At 35.8% G+C, this 27,748-nt stretch overlaps 1 protein-coding gene and 1 long non-coding RNA gene across 3 annotated transcripts in view; both read left to right on the top strand.

Moving 5' to 3' along the window:
- LOC138697143 (uncharacterized) overlaps positions 1-8,288 on the top strand; it is a 98,431-nt gene extending 90,143 nt beyond the window's left edge. Inside the window, exon 3 of the long non-coding RNA XR_011331538.1 lies at positions 7,916-8,288. This is a non-coding gene — a long non-coding RNA (uncharacterized lncRNA). The remainder of the gene's footprint in view (positions 1-7,915) is intronic.
- A 6,081-nt stretch (positions 8,289-14,369) lies between these two features.
- The window catches only part of LOC138696558 (sortilin-related receptor-like), a 104,085-nt gene continuing 90,706 nt past the window's right edge, over positions 14,370-27,748 (top strand). For both annotated transcript variants that reach the window (XM_069821660.1, XM_069821659.1), the window contains exon 1: positions 14,370-14,671. In XM_069821660.1, coding sequence (XP_069677761.1) covers positions 14,411-14,671 — 261 coding nt within the window. In that variant the 5' untranslated portion in view covers positions 14,370-14,410. The remainder of the gene's footprint in view (positions 14,672-27,748) is intronic.

Below are 27,748 nucleotides of genomic sequence, written 5' to 3'. Positions count from 1 at the left end.
ATTAATTATGTTATATTAAGTGATTGTGCTTCATTTAATTTAGGATGCTCCTTGTTAATATTATTATATATTGCTATTATTATTTTATTATTAATATTATGAATTGTAATTTATTATTAATGTAATTATTGAGTGTAATTAGTTACCACTGCCATAGAGTATTTACTCATTTGCAGTGTGAATAAAAAAATACGCACGCACGCACGAAGTTTTGCCCTTGTTTTCACTGCACTCTGTAGGCCTATGCGTAGGCCTACAGATATGAAAGACGGGAAAGTGCTTCATGTCATGGCTTTAATATTTCAACGTTTCATCTTAACTAGAGCTAAATGAACAGCTAAAAGTTTTCACGTATAATAATTAATGTTTGTTTGTTCCTTTATTTATTTATTTCTTCGTTATGTTTTATCCCCTCCTTTTATACAGTATTACAGTCCAATGTTGTACAGCGGAAGGTACACTGCACAGAGTGGAAGTAATGTAACTGTGCAGATTTTAACAGCTTGTTCCTTGGATGGAGTACAACAAAAGATTCTAATTCAGTATTAGTCCCAAATGAATACTTTTCTTAGAAGAAAATTATCCCCTAAATGTTAACACTGGTTTACTCGATAATTACTATCCGTACAATTACGATTTTTTACTCTTATCATTGGAGAAACTGATAAGGAATTACTTAGCCTCGTGAACTTTTTTAAACAAAATGAACGGTTCGCTTGCAAATGAAATAAAAAAGATTAATACCATCGTTATTGCTTGCCATTAGGAAGTCTAGCAACTGTGCTTATGTGACTAAAGCACGGAATGCTGCCATTGAGACATCAGCTCTTGTTGTATTCGTGGGTTAACCGGAGTTAAACTTCATAGATTTTCAGCCTAGTTTTTTTTTAATTATTCATACATTTAATTACAAAACGCGTAATAGATTTTTTTATTTATTTTAATGTATTCTATTGCTCCTCCATGTATTGAGGGTCCCTATCATCAAGGCATGGCGCGTCCTCAGGTTGCGGATAGAGGAGACGGCCTCCAAATATGGAGGGTAGCTGCGAATATATTGAATAAGCAGTCGTGGACAGCCGATAAGGGATAGTCCTCTAGCTTGGGGGTTGGGCGAAGGACTAACAACCCTTCACCGTAAAAACAGCTTGTTACGAATCCAAAATAAAAATAGTTGAGAAGCTTTTGTCATCTAGTCTGCTGTCAAAAAATTGAAAGTTAGGATTTATAAAAGTTATATTACCAGTTGTTCTGTATGGTTGTGCAACTTGAACTCTCACTTTGAGAGAGGAACAGAGATTAAGGGTGTTTGAGAATAAGGTTCTTAGGAAAATATTTGGGGCTAAGAGGGATGAAGTTACAGGAGAATGGAGAAAGTTACACAACGCAGAACTGCACGCATTGTATTCTTTACCTGACATAATTAGGAACATTAAATCCAGACGTTTGAGATGGACAGGGCATGTAACGCGTATGGGCGAATCCAGAAATGCATATAGAGTGTTAGTTGGGAGACCGAAGGGAAAAAGATCTTTGGGGAAGCCGAGACGTAGATGGGAGAATAATATTAAAATGGATTTAAGGGAGGTGGGATGTGATGATAGAGAATGAATTAATCTTGCATAGGATAGGGATCAATGGCGGGCTTATGTGAGGGCGGCAATGAACCTGCAGGTTCCTTAAAAGCCATTTGTAAGTAAGTAAGTAAGTATTCTATTGCTCCCTTCGATGTGCTCAATTATATGATTTTCGTTCTGTATATCTGTGGACTAGCAATTGAAGGCACACATTGCATGCCTCCCTGGTCGTGAGGACAACACAACACGGAGCTACAGCTGAGAGAAAAATAGAATACACATGACAAGGGATAAACAGCCAGTCCTGTGGGTGGAAGAAATCTTTTCCAGTGTATTATGTGTGACATTAAAACAAAATGTAATAATAAAAAAAAAATTGTCATTAAACGACACTATATCAGGTGCGAGATTTCTAGCATCATTGGAATTGCAGATAGGGAGGTGGTATTTGGGAAGGTGATTCCGAGGATTCATCATGGGATTGTTTGATACTTTTCTTACATTTTGGGAAAACCTCGAAAAAAATTCAACCAGGTAATCAGCACAAGCGGAGTTCGAACCTATGCTCCTGCGTAGTCTTAGAGCAGTAGGCATACACTCTAAAGCCCAAGTTACGCAAATCATATTAGAAACTAAAATAATGTTAAAATGAAGTAATAGGCCTATAAACTAGCTGGAAAAGAAAATAAAACGAAAGAAAAATAAAATGAAATACTCCATTGAATGAAATGAAAAGAAAAAAAAAGGAAATAGCAGTGCAGAAATGAAAAGTTGGGAAAGAAATGCAGGGGAAAGAAGAGAGGAATAAGTAGAATAAAATTAATGTTTCGGTCTAAGAAATTGGCCTTGTAAGTCGCTTTTTGAAATCTTCGGATTCTATTGATGAATAAGTAAATATTATCTGTTATCTTCGGTTTCGATTATCTTAACTTCTCGTAACAGAAGATAGTGACACTAAACTTGAATGTGTCATAATGTGAGAGAGTTTAAAGAAATTATCATTGATCAAGTTTTCCTGAAAGCAATTTCTGATAGTCTCATAGATATTGACTACTATTGTTTACTCGAAACTAGAATTTAAAAAGCCATGTATATTCGTGGGGACGGATGTTGATGAAAAGTCATCTTCTTATTTTTCACATTAGGACGATGCCTGTTAATTTAGAAATCCTTTCTTTGTTAATATCAATGTAAAAGAGTAACTTCTTATACAGCATTTTTTGACGTTTTTGAACTAATAGGTCATTTTTATATTTTTTTCGGCATTTTTTGGTCATTTTTAATGCTTTGAAGAATTTTTAGATCATTTGGAATGCATTTTACTTTCTTCTTTGCCGATAGCTCTATTAAATCATTTTCTAAGCAAATAGGTCAGTAGTAATTACCTACTGAATAAGTGAATAACAGTGAAGTTTGAGTTTTATAGTTTGGAACAGACTCTAAAGTCCATCCCTCATTCCACTAAAGGCTTCACTTCACACAACGGAAGTAATACAAAATGGTTGACAGCAGCTTAGTTGAAGTGAGGACTTTGACCGCTACTGTTCTTTTGTCGGTACGAGGGTGTCTTTAGAATTTATTTTTGGACGGAGGGAAACTTTCACCGTGTCCTGGACAGGACTTTATGTCCTCCAACATGGTTCGGAAGGGATGTCTACTGTAGTAGAGAGTATTTTTAACACAAAGATTGCAAGAATGCACGCTGCGCCCACAATTTGTTTTGTCATTCACACTCCCTGATCTGGAAGATCTGGTAACAAAAGTGAAGCGCGGAAGGAGGAGGAGACGGAGAATGAAGGCACTGAGATGGACCACCCCTGATTGAAACACATTGTAAACCCTCATTAAAATCTATAGTTTTCCCTTAAAAACCTTCATTTTGTTGCATATTCTTTTCCTTTATCTTAGCCAAATTCCAGGAAGTTGCCTCCTCTGTCCGAGATTTGCAGGGCAGTCATTGAAACAAGGTGACTAATTTTTAAGAAGTTGTGGTGCGAGTACTTTGAATAATATTTAAATGTCATTTTCTTTTAATTTTATGTCATTTTTCCATTAGTTTAAGGGCATTTTAATTATCATTTTAAGTAGATTTTTAGGTCATCAACATCCGTCCCTCTAGTTATGACATGAAACTAAGGAAATTCGTCCGTGTAGGTACTTCGTTTCCCACGAATTACAAAATTTCAGGATAATTTATTATGTTTATATTGCCATAATGTTCATGCATAAATTTTCGAAACTTATACATTTATAAATATGTAAGGTACGTTTACCACTCTTAAGAATTTCAGAAACCTATGTCAAGCTAGATAGAATTTTTAGTTGAACTTACCTTGGGTTCTAATACATTCGTTTGTGTTCACAAAAGGAAGTAATTTCCTCTAGTAACTGAATTTATTTTTACTATACCTACAAAATTTCAGAATCCTTCATTGTTTATAACCACATTCAGGTCTCATCTTTACATATCCGTCATTTTGCAATGGGCTAATATTATCCTACTTTGTACCGTACATAGGGTAGGCAAACGTAGGCCTATGTAAAAATGTGTAGGCCTATGTATGTAATGTACATAAGCTTAATGTATGTTGTAATGTATGAGTATGCACACACGCACGCACACACACATACCCCGAGCACACACGTCAAGAATTAAGGATATTAAATTCGTTCGTCTGTATGCATAAAGTGAGTATACAATGTTAATTGTTTGCACGTAGGCGTGTAAATAAAATGATTATCCTATGTAATGCAAAGAATGCTATCTTCTGTTATGTAATCGGTAAGGTTACAAGAAAAATAAAGGAATTGTAAATCAGATGACCTTAAGGTCTGAGTATTTAACCTTTCCTTGTGTAATTAGCGAAAATTACTGTAATTAGTATTAATTATAAGAGGGAGAGTCAAAAAGTAACCTTAATATATAAATAACAAATCAGACTCTCATAGTAGATAGTAGTACTACACATAATTATACAGTATGTAATATCTGTATAACAGGAACACTTTCATTATACGTAGTGGGGACTATGTTGAAAAGTGATGAAGTGTTTGTAGTCTTATTGTATATATTCAATTAATAAAACAATTATTAAGGTTACTTTTTGACTCTCCCTCGTAGTAATGAGGAAATGCTCTGTGCAAAGTCTTATGCACCTTAACATCGATGTTGGATGGGTTTGTGAAGTACGTATTTTATTGTAAGAGAAGTCATTAATACACACATATTAAATAATTTTCTTCAGTACGACTTCGACTAATTCGGCATAACTTGGTTTTCAGGTTAATTTCGCTGAAGAGCAACGATTCTTATTACAAGTTTGTTACACAAGTAATACACGCTAGGTGTACGCCCAGATCACAGATATAACAGATTGATCATCCCTATGTTAAAATCGGTAGCACTTTGAAGAGAACAACCGTCAGGATCGCCACCCGTCCGCCATAAACGAACACGAGATGGCAGTGCAGTCGCTAATGCAATTCAAATGGGAATTATGACGTGACTTCTTATGTAATACTAAATGGCAGCATAGCAAACCTGACAAAAGTTGTTACCGTCAAAGCCTATAAGGCCGAGCAATCTGGGTATGTATGATCTAGGGTGTACGTCAGTTGCAGGGAGGTCATTGAACTCATAGTTACGCTCCCTTCGTACGTCAAGGGACGTGACGTCTTATCGCTGTGTAGGGACCGAAAATCCGCTGTCTGATCATCAGTATTATCGTAATTCTTCGAAAATGTAAGGCCATTCATGGTTGTCATCTTTTAAACGTTACATCTATTATCTGGCAGTATATCTCACTTGACGATATGTGTCAGAGGAACAACAAATGTTTGTATGCATCTGAAGTCTGACTAGTGTAATATGTAGCTAGTCGGCAATGGGGGGGAAGGAACTGGCCACTCTACCCCATTATCTCCTGGCCTGGTTGCCTCATAAGTGATGCCTTCTTGGTATGACTTGAGGTTCAGACCTGTCTTCGGACAGTTGACTAAACAACAGTGACACTTGTGGAGGACAAGGTTGCAGTTGGGGGTTTTCTCGGAGTTATCGCGTTTCCCCATATGAGGTATCTACATCATTCCGTCATTTCTCCATTTCTTTATCATTTCATAGCATTTTCCGAACGCCGGCTGGCGATGCACGGAGGGGCTGGCCTAGGGACAAGTGGGGTTGCCTGCTCGAAAGCTGGGTACGCAGCGAACCTTAGTGTAGTCAGGTTTGAAACAGTGGTGTAGCCAGACTAATTATTTTGGGTGGACCAGATATGCAGGGTTTAGAAAGTGCCTGAACTATTTCCTGACAATGCCGCTGCCGTCAACTCCCTTGAAACTCATTCTCAGAAGTCTTATTTAATAACATGCAAAATTATGATTAACAATCATGCAAAACATACCTAAACAAACACTTCATAAGGTGAACTGGAGCCGTCGAGATTTCCTAGCAACGAATCTGTCGATCACTGATGATGGGTCCTTCAACAAATCCCAACTTTTCTCCTTCTCAATGGATAGAATTGCTAGATTACAAAGCCTTGTGCTTGACATGATTGTCGAATTTTTCTTCGTTTCAGAGCTTTGAAAAGTTTTATTTCGTTACCTTACTGAAGGACGAACATTACTAATATCCATTTTTGGAGATTGAGGTGCTTCCGATAATGAATGTGCAGGAGCAAGAATACCGTATAAACATATCAAATAGAATAAGTTGTCAAATTTTTCTAGCTGATGTAACAATTCAGTAGCCTCCACAGCTTCCTTCTTTTTATCGCTGCCAGACAATTTTTTAGGCCCAACCCAACACAGTTAAATTGGCTCTTGAAGACTTCTTACCTTAATGCTGGCCTACCCGCTGCCTACGCCACTGGTTTGGAAATACGCCTAGCTTGAGGGTTAGCACAGTAGATCTTGAAAGGTTGCTGTGCAGTCGTCGTGCCCACATCCCGAAATTCTATTTCAACATTATTCAGTCTTCAAAATGAATTAAATACCTAAAAACAATTTTGGAAGTTCAAGAGCTCAAAATGAGCTCGCTATGCCTGTTCACAGATCCTACAAGGCTTCATTATGGACTTTCTTATCCGTTCAGAACATGCATCTGAATGTGGATTTCGTTAAGCAACTTTATTCAACACATTGCTGGAGAATTTTGAAGTTTTCAGTTGGAGTAAATAACGAATTTGATACGTTCCCGCAAATAAAAATAATGTACATTAATATCCGGAGGTTCTGCAGACCAAACAGTATGTTTTTCATGACCAATTCATTTATTTGTGATCCGGTTGTCCAAAAAATCTTAATAATTGGACTAATGCTGCATAATGCGGAGAACCATTTTAACTGAATCATATGCAACGAATTTATCAACTCGTTAAACTTTTCTCTTAAAAAGTACAAATGAATTCTCCTACCCATCTTCCCATCAAAACAACAAGCGTGAATAAGTTACGGTCAGTTATTATTAATCCCCATAATTAGTATTGAATTGTTGTTTGAACTCGGTCTATGCTGAGGCGTTGCAGATTTAAGAAGTCAATTTTGATCACTTCTCTTCACTGAAAGAGTTTTCTTCCATGAATACAAAAGCAGCTTAATTAGAAATTAAAGAGATTTGAGAGAGAAGTTATTTATTATGTATTTATTTATTTACTTATTTCATATTCAGGCACGTAATAATTTGCCATTCGCCTTCCTGCTTTCCGATGCAGCACACATTAATCCTATTTACACAATGAAGATGTGATGTTTTCGTCCAGTCATGCCAAAAACACATTCCGTTGATGTCAAGATGAAAAGCCGATGTAAGTGGGCAGCCAGACAGTCGTGATCCACAGCCATCCAGAATATTGGCACAGTACTCCTTCTTGATTAACCTGATACAAATGACTTTTTTTAAATACACGCTTCCAAATTTTTTATTCACTCGCAGGCTCTAAAATACTGCAAAAAGATTACTATCTAAAATTTTGAGTTAATGAGCTTAATGCCATGATATGTGAGTGGAGGACTTGCAATCAGTTGAATGGCTATATCCTTCTTCGCAGAAAGTCCGCTTTTCATTTCCAAACAATCCTCAATAAGATGGCATCATCGAACACCTATTCTCTTGTTTTTGGTGTGAAGAGTTTTAATTTGCTCTTGAATCTACTTCACCTGGTTTATCTTAGGTTCATGCATTTTGGCTTTTGCTTCATTCGCAGCTCTGGACTCTCAAAAGATAACGGGTTTGTGAACACAGTTAAGGAAATTGCTAACTGTTTAAGTGCAATTCTTATGCTCTTTATCATCTACTCTGTTCAAAATCTACATCGAGTTTAATGAAACACTATTTTCAGAACATGGAGGCCGGCCGTCCACTGGAACCGAACTCGACCGACTAACAACTCGTCCGTCTACAGTCGAACACGTCCGAATGATCCAACAACAAGAGAAGGCATTGGAGCGCTTCCATTACACCCGCCCTATTCAGCCGATTGCAGCCGAAGACGGCCGACTGATGGTTCGATCCCATTGAGATGGGATTTTCCGGTCTCAGTCGGAGGAACAGTGCAACACGTGGTGACAATCCTCTGTCGGAACAACACATGGACTCCGTACAGCGTTATTTTTTAAGCTTTCCTGAACATGAGTCGACCATGTGATGATAGGCTCTGCCTACGTATCATTAAGTACCTTTGTCTTTTTATTCTTTTTCATTAAACAAGTAAAAATTTTAAAGCTTAACAAGTTATTATGCAAGTACTACCTTACCTTACGGTCACTACCAAACGAAACGTTCCTCAGGTGATACAACTTCTCTGAAATTTGATCATTTTGAGATTGATGGACGAATGACATTTAAAATATTTTGAAATGTATCAACACTCACCCGATAGTAATCGAAAAACTTGCCACTATCCTCTTGAAGTTTATTGTGTAGATTATAAAACTCACCCAGGCGACACCTTTCCCAAAGTATCGGATGTACTCAATATTTTCGTCGTTTCGCCTCCTTCTCCTTATAAGGGAGGCATTATCCAATAATAGTAACATGTCCTTCACATCCATTTTAATAATAATAATAATAATAATAATAATAATAATAATAATAATAATATATTATTATATTATATTATATTATATATAATATATAATATATTATTATTATTATTATTATTATTATTATTATTATTATTATTATTATTATTATTATTATTAGCATGTAGCACTAGGACATACTACTGTACAAATGGTAACTGACAGCCAAAGCTTCGGCTCCAATGGACGGCCCTTCTGCCCCGTCGTCCGGTAGACAACCGCATACGGCCTAACAAATACTCGGCCGTTCATGGTTCTAGTGGACGGCTAGGTTAAAGTACAGAGGATTGAATAAAGTACAGACCCCCCCCCCCCAAAAAAAAAAAAAACTGAGCATGCGCAGTGTGTTGTAACTGGAACTTGGGAAAAGTCAGATGGTCTAAAATTTATTTCTGGGTCTGTATATAAGATTTACTGATGGCATGGCGTTGTTAGCAGAAGAGGAGACGATACTAATGGATATCCTACTGGAGCTAAATGACAGCTGTGAGGAGTATAGGATGAAGATAAAATGCAAACAAGACAAAGACCTGGTTATCAGAAGAAAAGTAAAGAAGGTGAACGTGCGAAATCGAAATGAGGCGGTAGAACATGCGAAGAGCTTCATATTCTTGGGATGTACTATAACTGTGCGTTCTTTTTAAAGCAACACGTAAAGCGCTGCAGCAAGACCGTTCTTTCATTACATTTGCTGCAACCGTGCAGCAAATCAAAATACCCCTTTACGAGTTTCCGTGCGTTTTTTTTAAGCAAGACGTAAAGCGCTGCAGCAAGACCGTACTTTCATTACATTTGCTGCAACCGTGCAGCAAATCAAAACACCCCTTTACGAGTTTCGGTGCGTTTTTTTTTTTAAGCAAGACGTAAAGCGCTGCAGCAAGACCGTTCTTTCATTACATTTGCTGCAACCGTGCAGCAAATCAAAACACCCCTTTACGAGTTTCGGTGCGTTTTTTTTTAAGCAAGACGTAAAGCGCTGCAGCAAGACCGTTCTTTCATTACATTTGCTGCAACCGTGCAGCAAATCAAAACACCCCTTTACGAGTTTCCGTGCGTTTTTTTTTTTTTTTAGCAAGACGTAAAGCGCTGCAGCAAGACCGTTCTTTCATTACATTTGCTGCAACCGTGCAGCAAATCAAAACACCCCTTTACGAGTTTCCGGCGTTTTTTTTAAGCAAGACGTAATGCTCTGCATCAAGACCGTTCTTTCATTATATTTGCTGCAACCGTGCAGCAAATCAAAACACCCCTTTACGAGTTTCCGTGCGTTTTTTTTTAAGCAAGACGTAAAGCGCTGCATCAAGACCGTTCTTTCATTACATTTGCTGCAACCCTGCAGCAAATCAAAACACCCCTTTACGAGTTTCCGTGCGTTTTTTTTTTTAAGCAAGACGTAAAGCGCTGCAGCAAGACCGTTCTTTCATTACATTTGCTGCAACCGTGCAGCAAATCAAAACACCCCTTTACGAGTTTCCGTGCGTTTTTTTTAAGCAAGACGTAAAGCGCTGCAGCAAGACCGTTCTTTCATTACATTTGCTGCAACCGTGCAGCAAATCAAAACACCCCTTTACGAGTTTCCGTGCGTTTTTTTAAGCAAGACGTAAAGCGCTGCAGCAAGACCGTTCTTTCATTACATTTGCTGCAACCGTGCAGCAAATCAAAACACCCCTTTACGAGTTTCCGTGCGTTTTTTTTAAGCAAGACGTAAAGCGCTGCATCAAGACCGTTCTTTCATTACATTTGCTGCAACCGTGCAGCAAATCAAAACACCCCTTTACGAGTTTCCGTGCGTTTTTTTTAAGCAAGACGTAAAGCGCTGCATCAAGACCGTTCTTTCATTACACTTGCTGCAACCGTGCAGCAAATCAAAACACCCCTTTACGAGTTTCCGTGCGTTTTTTTTAAGCAAGACGTAAAGCGCTGCAGCAAGACCGTTCTTTCATTACATTTGCTGCCACCGTGCAGCAAATCAAAACACCCCTTTACGAGTTTCCGTGCTTTTTTTTTTTAAGCAAGACGTAAAGCGCTGCAGCAAGACCATTCTTTCATTACATTTGCAGCAACCGTGCAGCAAATCAAAACACCCCTTTACGAGTTTCCGTGCTTTTTTTTAAGCAAGACGTAAAGCGCTGCAGCAAGACCGTTCTTTCATTACATTTGCTGCAACCGTGCAGCAAATCAAAACACCCCTTTACGAGTTTCCGTGCTTTTTTTTAAGCAAGACGTAAAGCGCTGCAGCAAGACCGTTCTTTCATTACATTTGCTGCCACCGTGCAGCAAATCAAAACACCCCTTTACGAGTTTCCGTGCTTTTTTTTTTTAAGCAAGACGTAAAGCGCTGCAGCAAGACCGTTCTTTCATTACATTTGCAGCAACCGTGCAGCAAATCAAAACACCCCTTTACGAGTTTCCGTGCTTTTTTTTAAGCAAGACGTAAAGCGCTGCAGCAAGACCGTTCTTTCATTACATTTGCTGCAACCGTGCAGCAAATCAAAACACCCCTTTACGAGTTTCCGTGCGTTTTTTTTAAGCAAGACGTAAAGCGCTGCATCAAGACCGTTCTTTTATTACATTTGCTTCACCGTCGCTGCAGCTCTGTAGCAAGCGTGCAGCAAATCAAAACTTCGCTTTACGAGTTTGCTGCACGATCCATCATGGCGGAATGTGTGTTTTGGTCTTTTGCAACGTTTATTATTGTCAAAATCGTCTAGTAATAATAATTCCATGTCATTATCATGGAAGTCGAAATTATTTAACATGTTTGGTTCTTTTAGGGTTAAATTTATTACGGCAGAAATAGAAGCCAATATTAATTGTCCACCATTTTGCAGTCATTTGACCTACTTGGGTTTTCTTTCGACCCTCATTTTGCTGCAGCAAAGGCATGAATCGCTTTACTGACGGGCTTTAAAAAAACGCACGGTAACTGTGCGTTCTTTTTAAAGCAACACGTAAAGCGCTGCAGCAAGACCGTTCTTTTATTACATTTGCTTCACCGTCGCTGCAGCAACCGTGCAGCAAATCAAAACACCCCTTTACGAGTTTCCGTGCGTTTTTTTTTTAAGCAAGACGTAAAGCGCTGCAGCAAGACCATTCTTTCATTACATTTGCTTCACCGTCGCTGCAGCTCTGTAGCAAGCGTGCAGCAAATCAAAACTTCGCTTTACGGGTTTGCTGCACGATCCATCATGGCGGAATGTGTGTTTTGGTCTTTTGCAACGTTTATTATTGTCAAAATCGTCTAGTAATAATAATTCCATGTCATTATCATCGAAGTCGAAATTATTTAACATGTTTGGTTCTTTTAGGGTTAAATTTATTACGGCAGAAATAGAAGCCAATATAAATTGTCCACCATTTTGCAGTCATTTGACCTACTTACGTTTTTTTCGACCCTCATTTTGCTGCAGCAAAGGCATGAAGCGCTTTATTGAAGCGCTTAAAAAAACGCACGGTTTGCTGCACGATATATCATGGCGGAATGCGTGTTTTGGGCTTTTGCAACGTTACTGTTAAAATCGTCTAGTAATAATAATTCCATGTCATTATCATGGAAGTCGAAACTATTTAACATGTTCGGTTCTTTTAAGGTTAAATTTATTACTGCAGTAATAGAATCCAATATTAATTGTCCGCCATTTTGCAGTCAGCTGACCTAATTGCGTTTTTTACTCTCATTTTGCTGCAGCAAAGGCCTGAAGCGCTTAAAAAAACGCACGGTAAGCAATAAACATGAACTGTTGTGAGGAAGTCAAAAGGAGAATAGCAATTATTGTAAATGGAGCTTTTACTAGAAATTTGGAAAAATAACTAAGGAAGAGACTAGTGAAGTGCTTTGTGTGGAGTGTGGCAGTGTATGGGACAGAAACATGGGCATTGCAATGTAGCTTAGATAAGAAAAGAAAAACTACTGGAAACGTTAGAAATGTGAATATGGAGAAAAATAGAGCATGCGAAATGGACAAAGTAAGAAATGAAGCCGTGCTAGAAAGAGTGGGTGAAGAAGGAATAATGCTGATACTGATCAGGAAGAGAAAAAGAAATTGGCTGGAACACTTGCAAAGAAGAAACTGCCTACTGAAGGATGCATTGGAAAGAATGATGAACGGAAGAAAAGTTCGGGGCAGAAGAATATATCAGATAAAAGACAACATTAAGATACGTGGATCATTATACAACGACTGTAAGAGGAAGGCGAAAAATAGGGAAGATTGGAGAATGCTGGGTTTGCAATTGGGCAGAATACTTTGAATGAATGTACGTATGTCGGATTTTCTCTAAGTCTCTAAGAGATACAGATAATTCTGTCAATTTTTTCTTTGGTCCAGAGCAAAAATTCAAGAAATGTTTTATTTTCATGACAATGAAATAAATTGCCTTAGACCAAATACTTTAGAAGCACTTTCGGTTTTCTATTACCGGTATTTGGTCCAGGGAGCATGGATTCTTTGTTACTTTGAAATTAAAAAAAAAAAAAGAAGAAAAAAAGAAGAATAAAGAAAAAAACTTGTCATAGAAATTCTCTAGAAAAAATGAAGCAAAGGAACAGTCTACAAATTCCACAATTTGGGACATCTGGCCGAAATCTACGGCTGACCACTAGGATCCAGAATACAAAGCAAAGGTTAAATGAAAAATACAATATGATTGCGGAGAGAATACCGAACAATGATAAATTTAAAAATAAAGTACAGTTTGAGTTCGGAGAAACATGAGATGAAAATACATTGAAAAGTAATGAAATGAAGTGAAAAAAAAATTACGTACTATTATACAAGTGATTGTGTAAAATGGATAATGAATCTCTCAATACCATTAGACAAATTTTGTTAATGTCCTCATTAGAAAATTTAAGAGAAAGGAGAATGGTTTTGGTTAACTTAAATGAAGTTCCCCTAGCGCCAAAAAGAAGTCCTTTCACTTCCCATGTATTAATATTAATTTTGTATCTCTCACTGAAGTGAGGAATACATGGGTTGTAAATAGACTTCTTTTCGTTGTTTACATCATTTTTTGTATTATTTAAAGAAAACCGACTAACAACAAGGACATGTCTCCTGTTAATTTACCAGACTACAGAGTACAATTCTAAACTAACTGAAATTTAACTTGAGACTGTAAACAAATACAATGTACTCATATTTTGTGGATGCTCTGTCTGCAAAGTGTGGTGCATGTGGGAGGTTTCTGTAAGTTTTGTAAGAATTGTATTTCTCAATTCATTGTTAAGTCTGTAGATGTACAGTAGATGCTGACAATAATGTTGGAAATATAAAAATTGTGTAGGGTATATGATAAAAAGATGAACGATTAACTGGACAAAATCAGAATCGTAGAAATGGAAGGCAAAAAATTAAATTAGTAAATTGAAGGATATGATATGAATGACAACAATAATTTTTAAGACTAAGGGGAGATTTGACACATGAATGAAATCGAGGAATATCAAGTCTAGAAATAGAAGGTTCTCTGCAGATGATTCTCCTAACCAACAAACTTTGTAGTGATATTTTTTGTTACGATCTGTAAAGGAATATTCTGACAGCGATTCTGGAAATAGCTAAACAAAATTAATATTGATTCATTGTCTTCATTGTACGTATACAAGAATGCTTTTGAGCACAGATTATGTACCCGTGGAAGTCATATGTTTTGTGCGCATGTGCAATGTATACGGAGCGAAGTTGCTGATCATTGCCACTGCCAGCACCGTATAATCTGTGGTCTGCTGCCAGTTCAGCTAGTCAAGCAACATGGCTGTTGCTGGAAGGTTCGAAGTGTTGTTTTTGTTACTGTTTATGATACTTGTTACAACAATAGTTCCTCATACAAATGGACATACAACAAGAACTCTTCATGTGACACCGTCTAAGGGAAAGACACATATTTTCGAAGCATCGGAAGGTAGTGATATTGTGAATGGTGTAACCGGTGAATCGAGTTCAGATGGTGCCCTGTCAAGCCACAATATACACAAGAGATCTACAGTAGCAGAAAGCAACATTACGACGAGTGTGAGTTGCAAAGTTTTATTCTTCACATGTTTGTAATTTTGGAGTGTATTTTATGCCGTTACTTATGTTCCAGTATTCCCGAGTGTTCTGTGGTGCAATACTGCGCACTTCTTTTTTTTGTTTTTGTGGTGGAACAGTTTCTTACGGGAATACGACAAAAATCGAATTAATAACTCTCCATTAAGTGTTTAGTATATTAGTAATTGATTTTCGTTTTATTATGCTTATCTGTCAGTCTCTGTTCTGACAACGCTGTTATTGTGATTTCACGTGATCATGCGTAACGTTCGACGTTGCCACTTCATGAAAGACCTACTAATCCATGGAACATCTGTTCTGGTGGGAAGTGTAAATGAATACAAATCGTATGTTGTAAGAAGTAATATTTTGAAGCCTTCTCTTCTTGTTACTTGCAAATTTTTACTAATCAGGCATAACCATGAATAACTATTGCTGATTGATTCAATTGATACGATTTTAAATGAACACTATAACCCTTTTTTAGGGGCGCCTAGCAGGGGTTGTATCAAATGACTTCGGGCCTGACTTCGCCTTCATGACATTTATGCATTGCAAACTTCTATCACTTTAAAAACAAAGTGGTGTAGATTTTATCAAATCACTAGGCCTAATTGGAGAACAGGAGGTTTATCGTAGTGATCTGAACGTTTTAATTGTGCATCATTAAAACAATATTTTTTGGTCTATTTACAGTATTTATATTGAAGTAAAACTGCATATGAGCAAGTGGTGTCTGACATGGGGTTTGTGTGACATTAGGTGGAAAATGTTGCTTTGGAATAAGATAGTTTATATTATGAGAGGTGATATAAGCTACAGTGCTTAACTTTACAGAGTTATACGTTAGATTTAGAAAGTGATAAATGAATTTTGTGCATTTTCAGAAGATTTACGATTTTTTTTTGTGGAATTCCGAATTTGTTACGAATACTTTCAAATACTGGCCAGCGAGGAAGATAATTACAAAAATGTTAGTGTCCTGTATTTTTATAGGGGAAGTACTTAAGCAAAATAAGATGAATTAAATGTGAGACATTTAATATAGTAAGCATGTTTTTTGGCAAAATTTAGGAGCCTATTTTTCCCCCACAATATTAGGATTTTAAGGGGAGTGTGATTTGAAAAATTTGGGGCAAGTGTTTAATTAAATACCGGTATTGCTGTTAATTTAAATATCCAAATAGTAACATAAATCTTTTATTTTTAAATTTACATTGAAAAAAATACTGTTTAGATAGTTTATTATGTTCAGATTGTTTAATTTCCTCATGTATTTCCAGCTGACTTTTTATCTGACTAGGCTAGCCTATATAAAATATGTTTCAGAAGAACAAATGTTATCATTTTTAACCTGTTTTACGTAATATTTCATTATTAATTTCTTTTCTTTAAATATAGTGGTAAGAAGTTAATTATTTATAATTGCATTACTATATTAAGGTACAAATGTATTTACGTACATACTTGGCTTTTGGTCGGGTCATATGCACCGCAAACAAAAGAAAAATTAAGTGTCGACACTAATTTCACATCAAATTAAGGGTGGAAAGCTGCTGTGAAAGTAAGAACCGGCAGAGAGGTGCTTGCTGTCAGGCTGAATCGCTTCGTCGAGGTGGAAGGAAAAGGCAGCACATACATAAACACATTTGTATGTAAATGTGGTAACGCAATTGTAAAGAATTACTTATTTATATCAAAAGGAATATCAGTGTCTTTGTCAGATGTTATGGTTTCCTATAGGAAAAAGTTTATACCCAAAAAATTACAATATGACAATGACGGGTTTCAGAATAAAATTACGAATAGGTAGATAGAATTTGATAATAATATAGCTCAGGAGAGCGTTACTTAACGCAGTGATTACAATGTGCCTGTCCCAGAAGCAGATTAGGCCTAATACATTGAATGTAAGTATTTTCTGAAGGGTTTGGTGGATTCTTTTTTTTTTTTTTTTAATTGATGCAATCTTTCTGGCTGCAATGTGGCCCTGAGGCCACCCAGTCTATAGAAATGAGTGCCAAGGAGTTTTATTTGGGATCACCGATACGTCATAAGTAAAAAGCACGAATTACCTTCTTAAGTTCGGCATTTCTAGTCGGCCTAGATTTTTTTAATCGGTGTTGGGCGTTAACTCTTTAAACTTGAACTGTGTAAAATTTCATTAACCATAATTATCTTCACTGTGTTCTTCTGTCATTTTGATTTTTTAAATTTTTGAATATTTTTCTCACACAACCTTGGCTCAATCTTGTAAACATCAGTATGCGCAAGTTGTTTATTAAGTAGTGAGGGTACTGAAATTTATTTAATTTTGTTGGATTTAAAATATTTTATAGATTCCATTTTTACTTCAAATATTTTATTAAATTGACCCGTGGGAAGTTACTTAGAATAATAAACTCGTGGGGAGATATGCTGAGAAGCACAGGTTTTCAATAATTTGCGGTATTTAGACATTTATTAGATCGAAATTATTAACGAAAGGATAGTGAAGTGTCTTAGACGTGAATGATACGGAGGTAGAAAGAGAGAGATACTGTTAATAGACACATCGTGCGTTATGTGTGTAGATTCTAGAACTTTCTAACTGCACATGGCCTAGCCCTAGATGATACAGACTGAACGAAAAATGCGGTAGATATGTTTATTCCTTTCTTTTAAAACACCGGTAACCATCAGTACTGTATTATGGGAAAGACAATGTGTGCAATTAAATATCTATAAAGGAGAAAAATGAAGACGACTGATAAGTAGTTGTGTGTTATGACCAGACATCGGATTCTAGGGCAAATGCCTATTTTGTTTCTTTAGGAGAAAAGTAAAAATAATTATTAATATTTGTGTTTCATGGAAATTGAAAGGTATTCAAAGAGTTTTATAGTGCCCTAAAATGCCCTAAAACGGTTATTAGAGCCTAATTTGTTAATATTCGCCTAAAAATGCCTAACTCACTGTAAAGTTTCGCATTTTACTCTTACTTTTTATAATTTATACATGCATTCACTGCGAAATTTAAGGCATTTAAAAAGTGGAAAGTTAGCTTCACACCGGCCATGAAACCATTGATAAAGGAAACAAAATGTTTTGAATCTCACGACACTCGCAATAGATTTCACCGAATTTAACATGTTTGGAGGCATAAATGCTGACAAAGAACCAACCTTAGTTTTGAAGCAGGCAACAATCACAACATGTGCTGTTACCGATTCAGAGATATACTATACTATAAAAATGACTGTTTTCGGTCTGAAACCGATTAGCTGTACTGCCCTTCAGAGTGTCATAAAATCACAATTTTTGGAGAAAGAGTGTTTTTGAAATATTTATGAAAAGTCGTAAAACTGCGAATTAGTAGGGTAAACCGTTACAAAAAAATTTAAAAGAATGACCCTCCTAGTGTTAACACTACCAGGAAATGCAACAATAAGTGGAACTTTGTATTTTTGTCCAATTTAATCTCATTCCCTCACCTTATTTGTGTTGAGAAGTTTTGAGCGGTAGGACGTTTTCCTGTGAAGTTTAACGCGATAATGCCGAAAAATATAAGTGCAAAATCTACATTGATCCGGCAATGGCTAACAGAATATTCAGAATTCACTTATGATGGAAAAATAATATTCTGCAAGATTTGTAGCAAACAGGTATGTAACAATAGTTGAAATATATAAATTCTATTAATTTTAACGAGTAGGCCTATAATATTTATACATTGACTGAGCTATCCTGAGGTATAATTCTTTTTAAGACCACTACACTTTAACCTTTTAAATTCCGATAGTTAAAGTATTTGCAGGTCATTAAAATTTTGATTGTTCGAACCCACTAACTTTGTGATAGAAATACGGCAATACAACAATTAGGATTTTATTTTAATTCAGTTTACTTTACATTTTTAGATTTCGCAAGAAAAGAAGTGCCACCTAAAGCAGCATGTGCAAGGAGCGGCTCATAAGGCTAAAGCTCAGCAGAAAAATCAACTGCAACAAACTTTACTAACACAGCCTACTTCATCCAATCTCAGCAGCAATTTCTATACTGATTTAACCAGAGCGTTTGTTGCTGCTAACATTCCCTGGAATGCAATTGAAAATCCGGTTTTAAGACAGTTTTTACAATAATACTGCAAACAAAATATCCCATCTGAGTCGACCCTAAGAAAAAATTACTTAGACAGAATATACAATGAAACTTTAGCTTCCATTCGGGAGGATATAGGTGATTCTTACATATGGGTCTCTATGGATGAAACCTCAGATCCTATGAATAGGTATATAGCAAATATGGTAGTAGGAAAACTTAGTCCTGATGGACCTTCGATTCCACACCTCGTATGTGTTAAGGAACTTTCGAAAGTGAATAGCCAAGCCATTGCTTATTTTGTAAATAATTGCCTACAGTCTTTATACTCAGGTAATATAGACGATTCTAAAGTTCTGTTGTTTTGTACTGATGCTGCCTCATACATGGTTGCTGCAGCTCCACTTCTTAAAACATTTTATCGTAACCTCACGCATGTAACCTGTCTAGCACATGGCCTTCACAGGGTTTCTGAAACAATCCGGAATGAATTTCCTCTTGTCAATTCGTTTATTTCTAACACAAAAAAAAAATGTTTTTGTAAAGCCCCATCCAGGATTTCAATATTCAGAGAGAACTTTCCAGATATCCCACTCCCACCTCAGCCGGTTGTTACACGATGGGGAACCTGGATTCAGTCAGTGGTGTATTATTCTAAGTATTTTAAAGAAGTGGTCACAGTTATTGATAAATTCCCTGAAACTGATAGTGCAGCGTGTGTGAAAGCAGTGAAAGATTGTCTGAATGACTCACGAGTGAAAAACGATATTGCCTACATAACATCAAACTTTTCTTTCATACCTGCAAGCATTGAACAATTAGAACGTGAAAAACAATCTCTTTGTAGCCAAATAGCAATAGTAAAGGAAGCTCAAGTGAACATACATTCTGCTTTGGGCGAAACTGGGAAAAAAGTTAAAAATAAGTGGGACAACGTATTAAATAAGAATGTAGGATTTTCATTGTTGGAAAAAGTATCAAGAGTGATATCGGGGGAAAGTGTAAATGTTCCAGTAAGTATTGATGTTTCTATTGTACCTAATTTAAAATTTGCGCCTCTCACATCAGTTTCGGTTGAAAGAAGTTTTTCTGCTTTCAAAATGATTCTCAGTGACAAAAGGCAAAGGTTAACTGTGGAGAATTTAGAAAAAATTCTGGTGGTGTACTGTGCAGATAATTATAATAAAGTCTGAGCATGGAACTGAATTTCAATAACTTAAAATGAGTAATCTTGATATCAATAATCATTATTTCATTAGTTTCAGTACATTAAATTTGTGCAGCTCTGTTTATAAATATAATATAGTATTCTTTTTTAATGTTTAAACATACTTTTTTGTGCGTATTTTAGTGTATAACTAAAAATTTCAGTGAAAGAAATAAGGATGATACCTTGATGTGCCTAAAATGCCTATTTTCATTAAAATAGAGCCTAATTTTACAAATTTTGAGCTTATTTTAGGCGCCTAAAACTGCAATTTTTAGTGCCTAAAAATCCGATGTCTGGTTATGACTGATGAGTAGTTGTGTGTTAGACAAGCCTTAACGACAAGTTTCTGAAACTGTGGTGGGTATTCAATACTTTTGTATCGTATAAAGAAAACGAATTTTAATTTGTGAAATTTATGTTTACATGTAGTTAACTTATGTGATAAAGATACCATAGCTACTATGCTTTCATACAAAATGTCAACGCTGTTGAACAATAAGGTACAAAATTTGCGTTTTCCATAGGCCTAAGCTCTAATGAGTATCGGTATCGTACTAATATGAATTTTTAAAAAAGTGACAGGGTATTGGAGGAAATTCACATGATTACGAGTAAGGTCTGTACACGGGAATTAGGGCAATGGAAAAATAGATACAATTTGCTGTAAGATTTAAGAGTACTTATCTAATGAACGGTATATATGAAATGAGCTAAGAATAGCAGTAAATTCAAACAATGTAATATTAAGAATATTTTTACTTGATTATTTAACGACGCTGTACGACTACTAGGTTTATTTAGCGTCGATGAGATTGGTGATAGCGAAATCGTATTTGGCGAGGATTCGCCGTAGATTACCTGACATTCGCCTTACGGTTGGGGAAAACCTCTGTGAAAAAACCAATTAGGTAATCAGCCTTAGAGAGAATCGAACTCATGCCCGAGCGCAACTTTGGATCGGCAGGCAAGCGCCTCAGCCGACTGAGCTACGCCGTTGGCTCAGGATATGTAAATAACTATTTTTGAGCCATGGACAATTTTATTAGCAATTAACTGGTATTCTGTATAGGCAACAGTATAAACTCATACATGAGAATATCGCGTAAAAGTTAATCTTATTCATTCATCTGTATGTGAGTAATGCCAAGTTAGTTTGTTATTTTTTATAGTTACGCAAGGATTGTGTACTCCTCTGTTTCGCGTCCATGCCATAGCTCAACCTAATAACAATTAAAAATATATACTTAAGTTATATTGCAATCCTCTCATGGATTATAATGAATTCTTCCAAGTAGGTTATGCATATAATATGGCTGTTTCTGCAGCAGTTTCCAACCTTCATAGGCATGCGCACATCGACTTTACTTTTCGTGCAGGGGCCTGTTTCTCAAAAATACTAGTTTAGCAGTTCACCAGTTACTAGTTACCAGAGTATATTTCACCAGCTCTAGTATATTGTGTTTCTCAAACTAATTTACCAGTCTAGTAACTTGTGACAATTTTTCACTAGTCACATGATTTCTTTCACTAGTCAGCTGATTGAGTTCATTTGTTTATAGTCATTGGTAGGTATTGTTATTTGAGGTTAGAGGCTAAGTTGTTTGTGTTTTGGTTCTTACTTCTCTCTTCTCTTGAAATTCCATCAATTGAAAGCAAATTAACTATACTCAATATGATTAATGAATCAAAGAATATATCATTCGGTGCTTTTGCAAGCATAATAACAAAAAATGATAAAGTAAACGAATGGACAAAAAATTTTGTAATGTGTTAGGCTATGGAACTGATACCCCAGAACAAAGATTATGCATACGTTAGGGACACTTACTGACCCAACATTAAGAAAGCAACTTTGATAAGTACCAATTCAAGTTCACAGTATCATAATATGAACACATTATGTAGCTAGTGGGTCTACTGCCGACATGAATGTCGCTTATGACTTGAAAAATTCGCTAATTTTTTTTCAGTTTTACGTTTGATTATTCATAAATTAGTGTAGTTTTATATTTAATTTGTAGGCTAAAGTTGACAATGTCAGAAGAACTGGCAGTGGAGGAGGAAAGCCAGCAAAAATTACTGCAGTTGATGAATTGGTATTAGATTATTAGGAAAAAAATTCTGCAAGTGTTGCTGGTCTAGGGCAGATGGCATTGGAAAATAATCAACATCCCGATTTGTAGAGCAATTTGTATTTGAAGCTTTGCTGATAGTGCATGACTTCTATTTGTTTGTCTTCTTATGGCAGGTCCCAGTATATTTAACAACTCTCCAAGCTTTTCAGCACTTTAAACTGTTCATTATATTTAAACAATGATCCCATAAAAGAATAATAATTGTTCCTTCTCGATATAGTTTTAGCTCTTCTCACAACAACTTCTTCACTACTTCAATCGCAATCACTAAACCACATATTAAAAAAAATAACTACAATATTTTGTTTTGATTATCTGAGAAAGATTGCCACTGGTAACTGATAATATAGAAATCACCAGTCTTTAGAGTCTTGTAGGAATATTCCTGTTGAATACTAGTATAATCAACTAGATTAGCATTTTGAGAAACAGAATCATTTATGAACTGGTGAAATCGACTAATATTATTAGTCTGTGAACTGGTAACTACTACTTTACTCTTGTAGTTTCTAGAAACACAGACTAGTAAAATGAACTAATATTACTACTGTACAGACTAGTATTACTAGTCCATGAGTTTTGAGAAACGGGCCCCAGAGATAACTTCAAACACTTGATTACTTCCTTGCTGGTTGAAGTCTGGCGTTCTTGTAGCATATCAGTCACCAAATCATTTCCTGGGGCCTGTTTCTCAAAAATACTAGTTTAGTAGTTCACCAGTTACTAGTTACCAGAGTATAATTCACCACCTCTAGTAGATTCTGTTTCTCAAACTATTTTACCAGTCTAGTAACTTGTGACAATTTTTCACTAGTCACATGATCTGTTTCACTAGTCAGCTGATTGAGTTCTTTTGTTTATAGTCATTGGTAGATATTGTGATTTGAGGTTAGAAAGCTAAGTTGTTTGTTTTGGTTTTGATTTCTCTTTTCGGTTGAAATTCCATCAATTAAAAGCAAATTAACTATACTCAATATGATTAATAAATCAAAGGATACACTATTCGGTGCTTTTTAAAGCACATTAACAAAAAATGATGAAGTAAGCGAAATGACAAGAAATTTTGTAATGTGTGAGGCTAGGGAACGGATGCCTGAGAACAAAGATTATGCATACGTTAGGGACACTTACTGGCCCAACATTAAAAAAGCAACTTCGATAAGTACCAATTCAAATTCACTAGTGGATCTACTTCCGACATGAATGTCACATATGACTTGATGAAAAATTCGCTTTTTTTTTTTTTAGTTTTAAATTTGATATATTCATAATTATTATTGTCGTTCTATATTTAATTTGTAGGCTAAAGCTAACAATATCAGAAGAACTGGCAGTGGAGGAGGAGAGTCAGCAAAAATTACTGATTTAAAAATTATTGACTTAAAAATTACTGCAGTTGATGAATTGGTATTAGATTATTAGTAAAGAATTCTGCAAGTTTTGCTGGTCTAGGACAGAAAGACCTGATGGCATTGGAAAATAATCAACATCCCGATTTGTAGAACAATTTGTATTTGAAGCTTTGCTGATAATGTATGACTTCTATTTGTTTGTCTTGTTATGACAGGTCCTACTACATTTAACAACTTTTCAAGCTTTTCAGCACTTTACCTAAACTTTTCATTATATTTAAACAATGCTCCTTTAAAGGAATAATATTTGTTCTTTCTCTATATAGTTTTAGCTCTTCTCATAACAACTTCATCACTTCAATCAGAATCACGAAACCACATAACCGCAATATTTTGTTTTATTATCTGAGAAAGGTTGTCACTGGTAACTGATAATATAGGAATCACCAGTCTTTAGAGTCTTGTAGCAATATTCCTGTTGAATACTAGTATAATCAACTAGATTAGCATTTTGAGAAACAGGATCACTTATGAACTGGTGAAATCGACCAATATTACTAGTCTGTGAACTGGTAACTACTACTTTACCCTTGTAGTTTCTAGAAACACAGACTTGTAAAATGAACTAATATTACTACTGTACAGACTAGTATTACTAGTCCATGAGGTTTGAGAAACAGGCCCCTGACGGTCAAGAAAATGTGCGAATCGAGCACAAACCAATCTCAAATCGGATTGACGCAAGCGCATTAAGATAGTTGTGCTTTACTTTTATCCACTGAACTGGCACACACGTACTTTTTCCATTAATATTTTGGTTCCTATCAATATTTGGTTATTAAAATATACTGTGAAATTGAATTACATCTTCAATGTACGAAATTAGTCAATTATTTTACAGTACACGAGCGTTCGTGTAGGGTTGGTTTGAAATTACTTTCAAGCTGATCATTGCTATCCTGTGCAATAGTTGAGGTTGGAACAATTTTCAAACTATCACAACTCGCTGCAGAAACAAACTTAATGCGAACTAATTTAGTATAGATATGGCTTCGTTTCCATTGTTGAGTTTATCGGATATGATGTAAGCATTTTTGGAAATCAAAGTCGAATTTCCGTTCCACAAAATCGTTTCATTTTTCCTATTAATGTAGGTCGAATACCGATATGGAAGATTTTTTAGGGGCAATGACTCATCAAGTCATTATTGTATTAATTTATTGTTTAATAATGATAGTTCAGTGAGACTAGTGAAGTGCTTTGTATGGAGTGTGGCATTGTATGGGACAGAAACATATTACGACGAAGTGAAAAGAAGCGAATAGATGCATTTGAAATTTGGATATGGAGAAGAATGGGTATGAATGAAAATGAATGATAGTCCGCCACAACTTTAAAAAATATATATTAATTTGAGTTATGTGCGTGCAGTCTTTTGAGACGCTTTCTTTTATCATTATTAAGTCGAGTTTAATAATAATAATAATAATAATAATAATAATAATAATAATAATAATAATAATAATAGCAAATAAATAAATGAAAGTACTTTATTTATCCAGAAAGCCACCGTGTAAAATTTTTCAGAGAAATTGCACACTCGTGTTTTACATTGTCCTCGTCTTCCTTTGGGAAATGTATGACATTTCCTCTTATTCTGTTCCTTCAACCTTGAAGCATTATATACACGGCATCCTATGATTATTATTGGATTGTTTTATTAGCCGCGCTTAACGTTTCCATGCAAAATGTTACTCATATTTTGACAAGTGATTGTGTTTACTGTTCGTCTGAAAGAACCTCGCTAAAATAATGGTCCTGTCAGTTTTATTTTCTACACAGTTTTAAATGAAAAGTATTTGTTTAGCCACAGGAATTGGCTTACCTACTTGTTAGATTTGCTCTGATTCGCTCACACATGATACATATTTGAAGATATAGTTATAACTAAGCGTTTTCCGTATGTTTATCTTGTATCGTGTTTTCATATCCGTAATGTTAATTCTGTCGTCTTTCGTAATCTAACGGTTATTGTGGTGTAGCCTTTGGATAAGAGGTTCGCGAGTTCAAACCCGGCAAGAAGATGTACAGTACAACGTCTTCAAGCTATGGGTCCCATGTTGCCTAATTTTCACACTACCACGCAGTAGGCTACTAATCAGTATCGCAGGTGTCGTGATTTCACGCCTAGGCCAGAAACAAGCATCAAGAAGAAAGTACGGTATAATCACAGTCTAGTATATACAGTCACGAAATTCAAAATACGTAGGGAATATACATCCATAGATAGTTGCTAACCACTAGGATCGCTACAATCGCCTCATCATAGACAATGGGAAATAGTACAGGCACAGTCTATTGTTCCTAGTACCCTCAACAACTCAAGCTTCGTGACTGTATATACTAGACTGTGATATAATGCTTATTTTGAGACACTTCAGACAGGGTCGGATTTAGGTATAGTGCCGCACCTAGGCAGTGCTAAAATTTGCCCCCCCCCACTCCCACAAACAGTTTATGAGCAACTATTATACAGATCATGTTTAATTTAAATTAGTTTTAATTGAAATGTTACAATTCAGAAAACAATAAATTATTGGAAACAAAATACATGCATTCATATTTTACCTGTGAATTATAAAGATTTCCTTCGCACTTCACATGGAAAGCGTTGATGATGTCATCAAAGTCGATCTGACGAAGCACATCAGACTCGTTGCAAAGAAACATATTCAAACTTATTCATTGTTGAAAAAAAGAAATGATTTGTGAAAGGCAGGCTGTGGTTTACTTTTAAGCATTTTAATTTGTTTGGTGGTATAATTATTACGAGTATTCCTTACTTCGATAGGAAGTATAAAGTAAAGTTTATTAAAAATAAACTCTGGTATTCATAGACATTTTGCAGCACGCGCTACGAGCGTACTAAGCTAGCCCCGGCTATCCACTGGTTACTAGTACAAAATTCAAATCATATCCTATCGCTAACACTGGTTTATGAATACGAAAAACGCTGATAATCCACCGAAAGCCCGCGCTAAAAATGTCTATGAATACGGCCCCAACTCTTTGCGAAATAAGCTTTTCATATCGAATTGTATAGTGCGCATGTTGGAAAGTAATTAAATAGTATTGTTGCCGATATATTATTGGAAATGTAATTGAGAATTTATTATGGTCACTATTCATAGCAATAAATAATAAACACACATCCAATTTGATTTTCAACAGTGCATCTAGTTTATACAAGCAGTTAAATTTAAGCATTTTCATAGTATAATAACGTAATACCGACATTACATTCTGTATAAATATGCAGCTGCACGCTTTCCTTTTACTCTCACCATGACCGCGACAATGCGATAACAAAACAATATCCGCCTTCCATAAGGTGTTCAAAAACAAATTTCAGAAAAGATGAAACCCATAGAAGGCAGTGCTGTATCTTTGCGCCAGTGTAAAATTGCAAATTAATTATCTTATGGGGACCTGGTCCTGAAGTGAGACCAAAATTGTATCAGGAATGAACCAATAAAAAAAACTTAGTGATTTTTTTAATCTTACAATTTATGTAATTTTAAACATTGAAATGTGGGAGTCGCCCTAGGTGGTGCAGTCGGTATAGCGCTGGCCTTCTGTGCCCGGGGTTGCGGGTTCGATGGCATTTAAGTGTGCTTAAATCTGACAGGCACATGTCACTAGATTTAGTGGCGTGTAAAAGAACTCCTGCGGGACAAAATTCCGGCACACCGGCGACGCTGATATAACCTCGGCAGTTGAGAGCGTCGTTAAATAAAATATAATTTAATTTGAAACTTGGGAAAAAATTGACACAAAATGAGTAAATTTTTACATTTTTTTTTATCAGAGAGATTCTCCATGAAATGAAAACAATTAGTAAGTCCTATACACATATTAGTAATTTGAATGTTCAAAATCAAAATTTGTGGCTGTTGGAGCATTTGTAATCCATTATTCTTAAAAAGATACTAAATCTCAATAACATGGGTATAAGCTGTAATCTATTAATATATTAATACCATTACATGTGTCTGGTAAAATAAAAAATGTAGGTTAAAATTTGTAGGATATTCATATTTAAGATCGAAGTGCCAAAATTTTGTAGGATTTTCATATTTTAGGACAGAATTCCCTTAAGCTACACCATACACTTTGTTCTGTTTTTTTTTTTTATAAATCATCAATCATTTATTAAGTGTTTTCTGCAAACCCAGCATTATCCAATCTTTCCTATTTCTGCCGTTCTCTTAGTCTTCGCATA

This window comes from Periplaneta americana, chromosome 3, assembly GCF_040183065.1.
Source record: "Periplaneta americana isolate PAMFEO1 chromosome 3, P.americana_PAMFEO1_priV1, whole genome shotgun sequence".
NCBI classification, from domain to species: domain Eukaryota; kingdom Metazoa; phylum Arthropoda; class Insecta; order Blattodea; family Blattidae; genus Periplaneta; species Periplaneta americana.
This window is presented reverse-complemented; position numbering and strand designations above follow the sequence as displayed.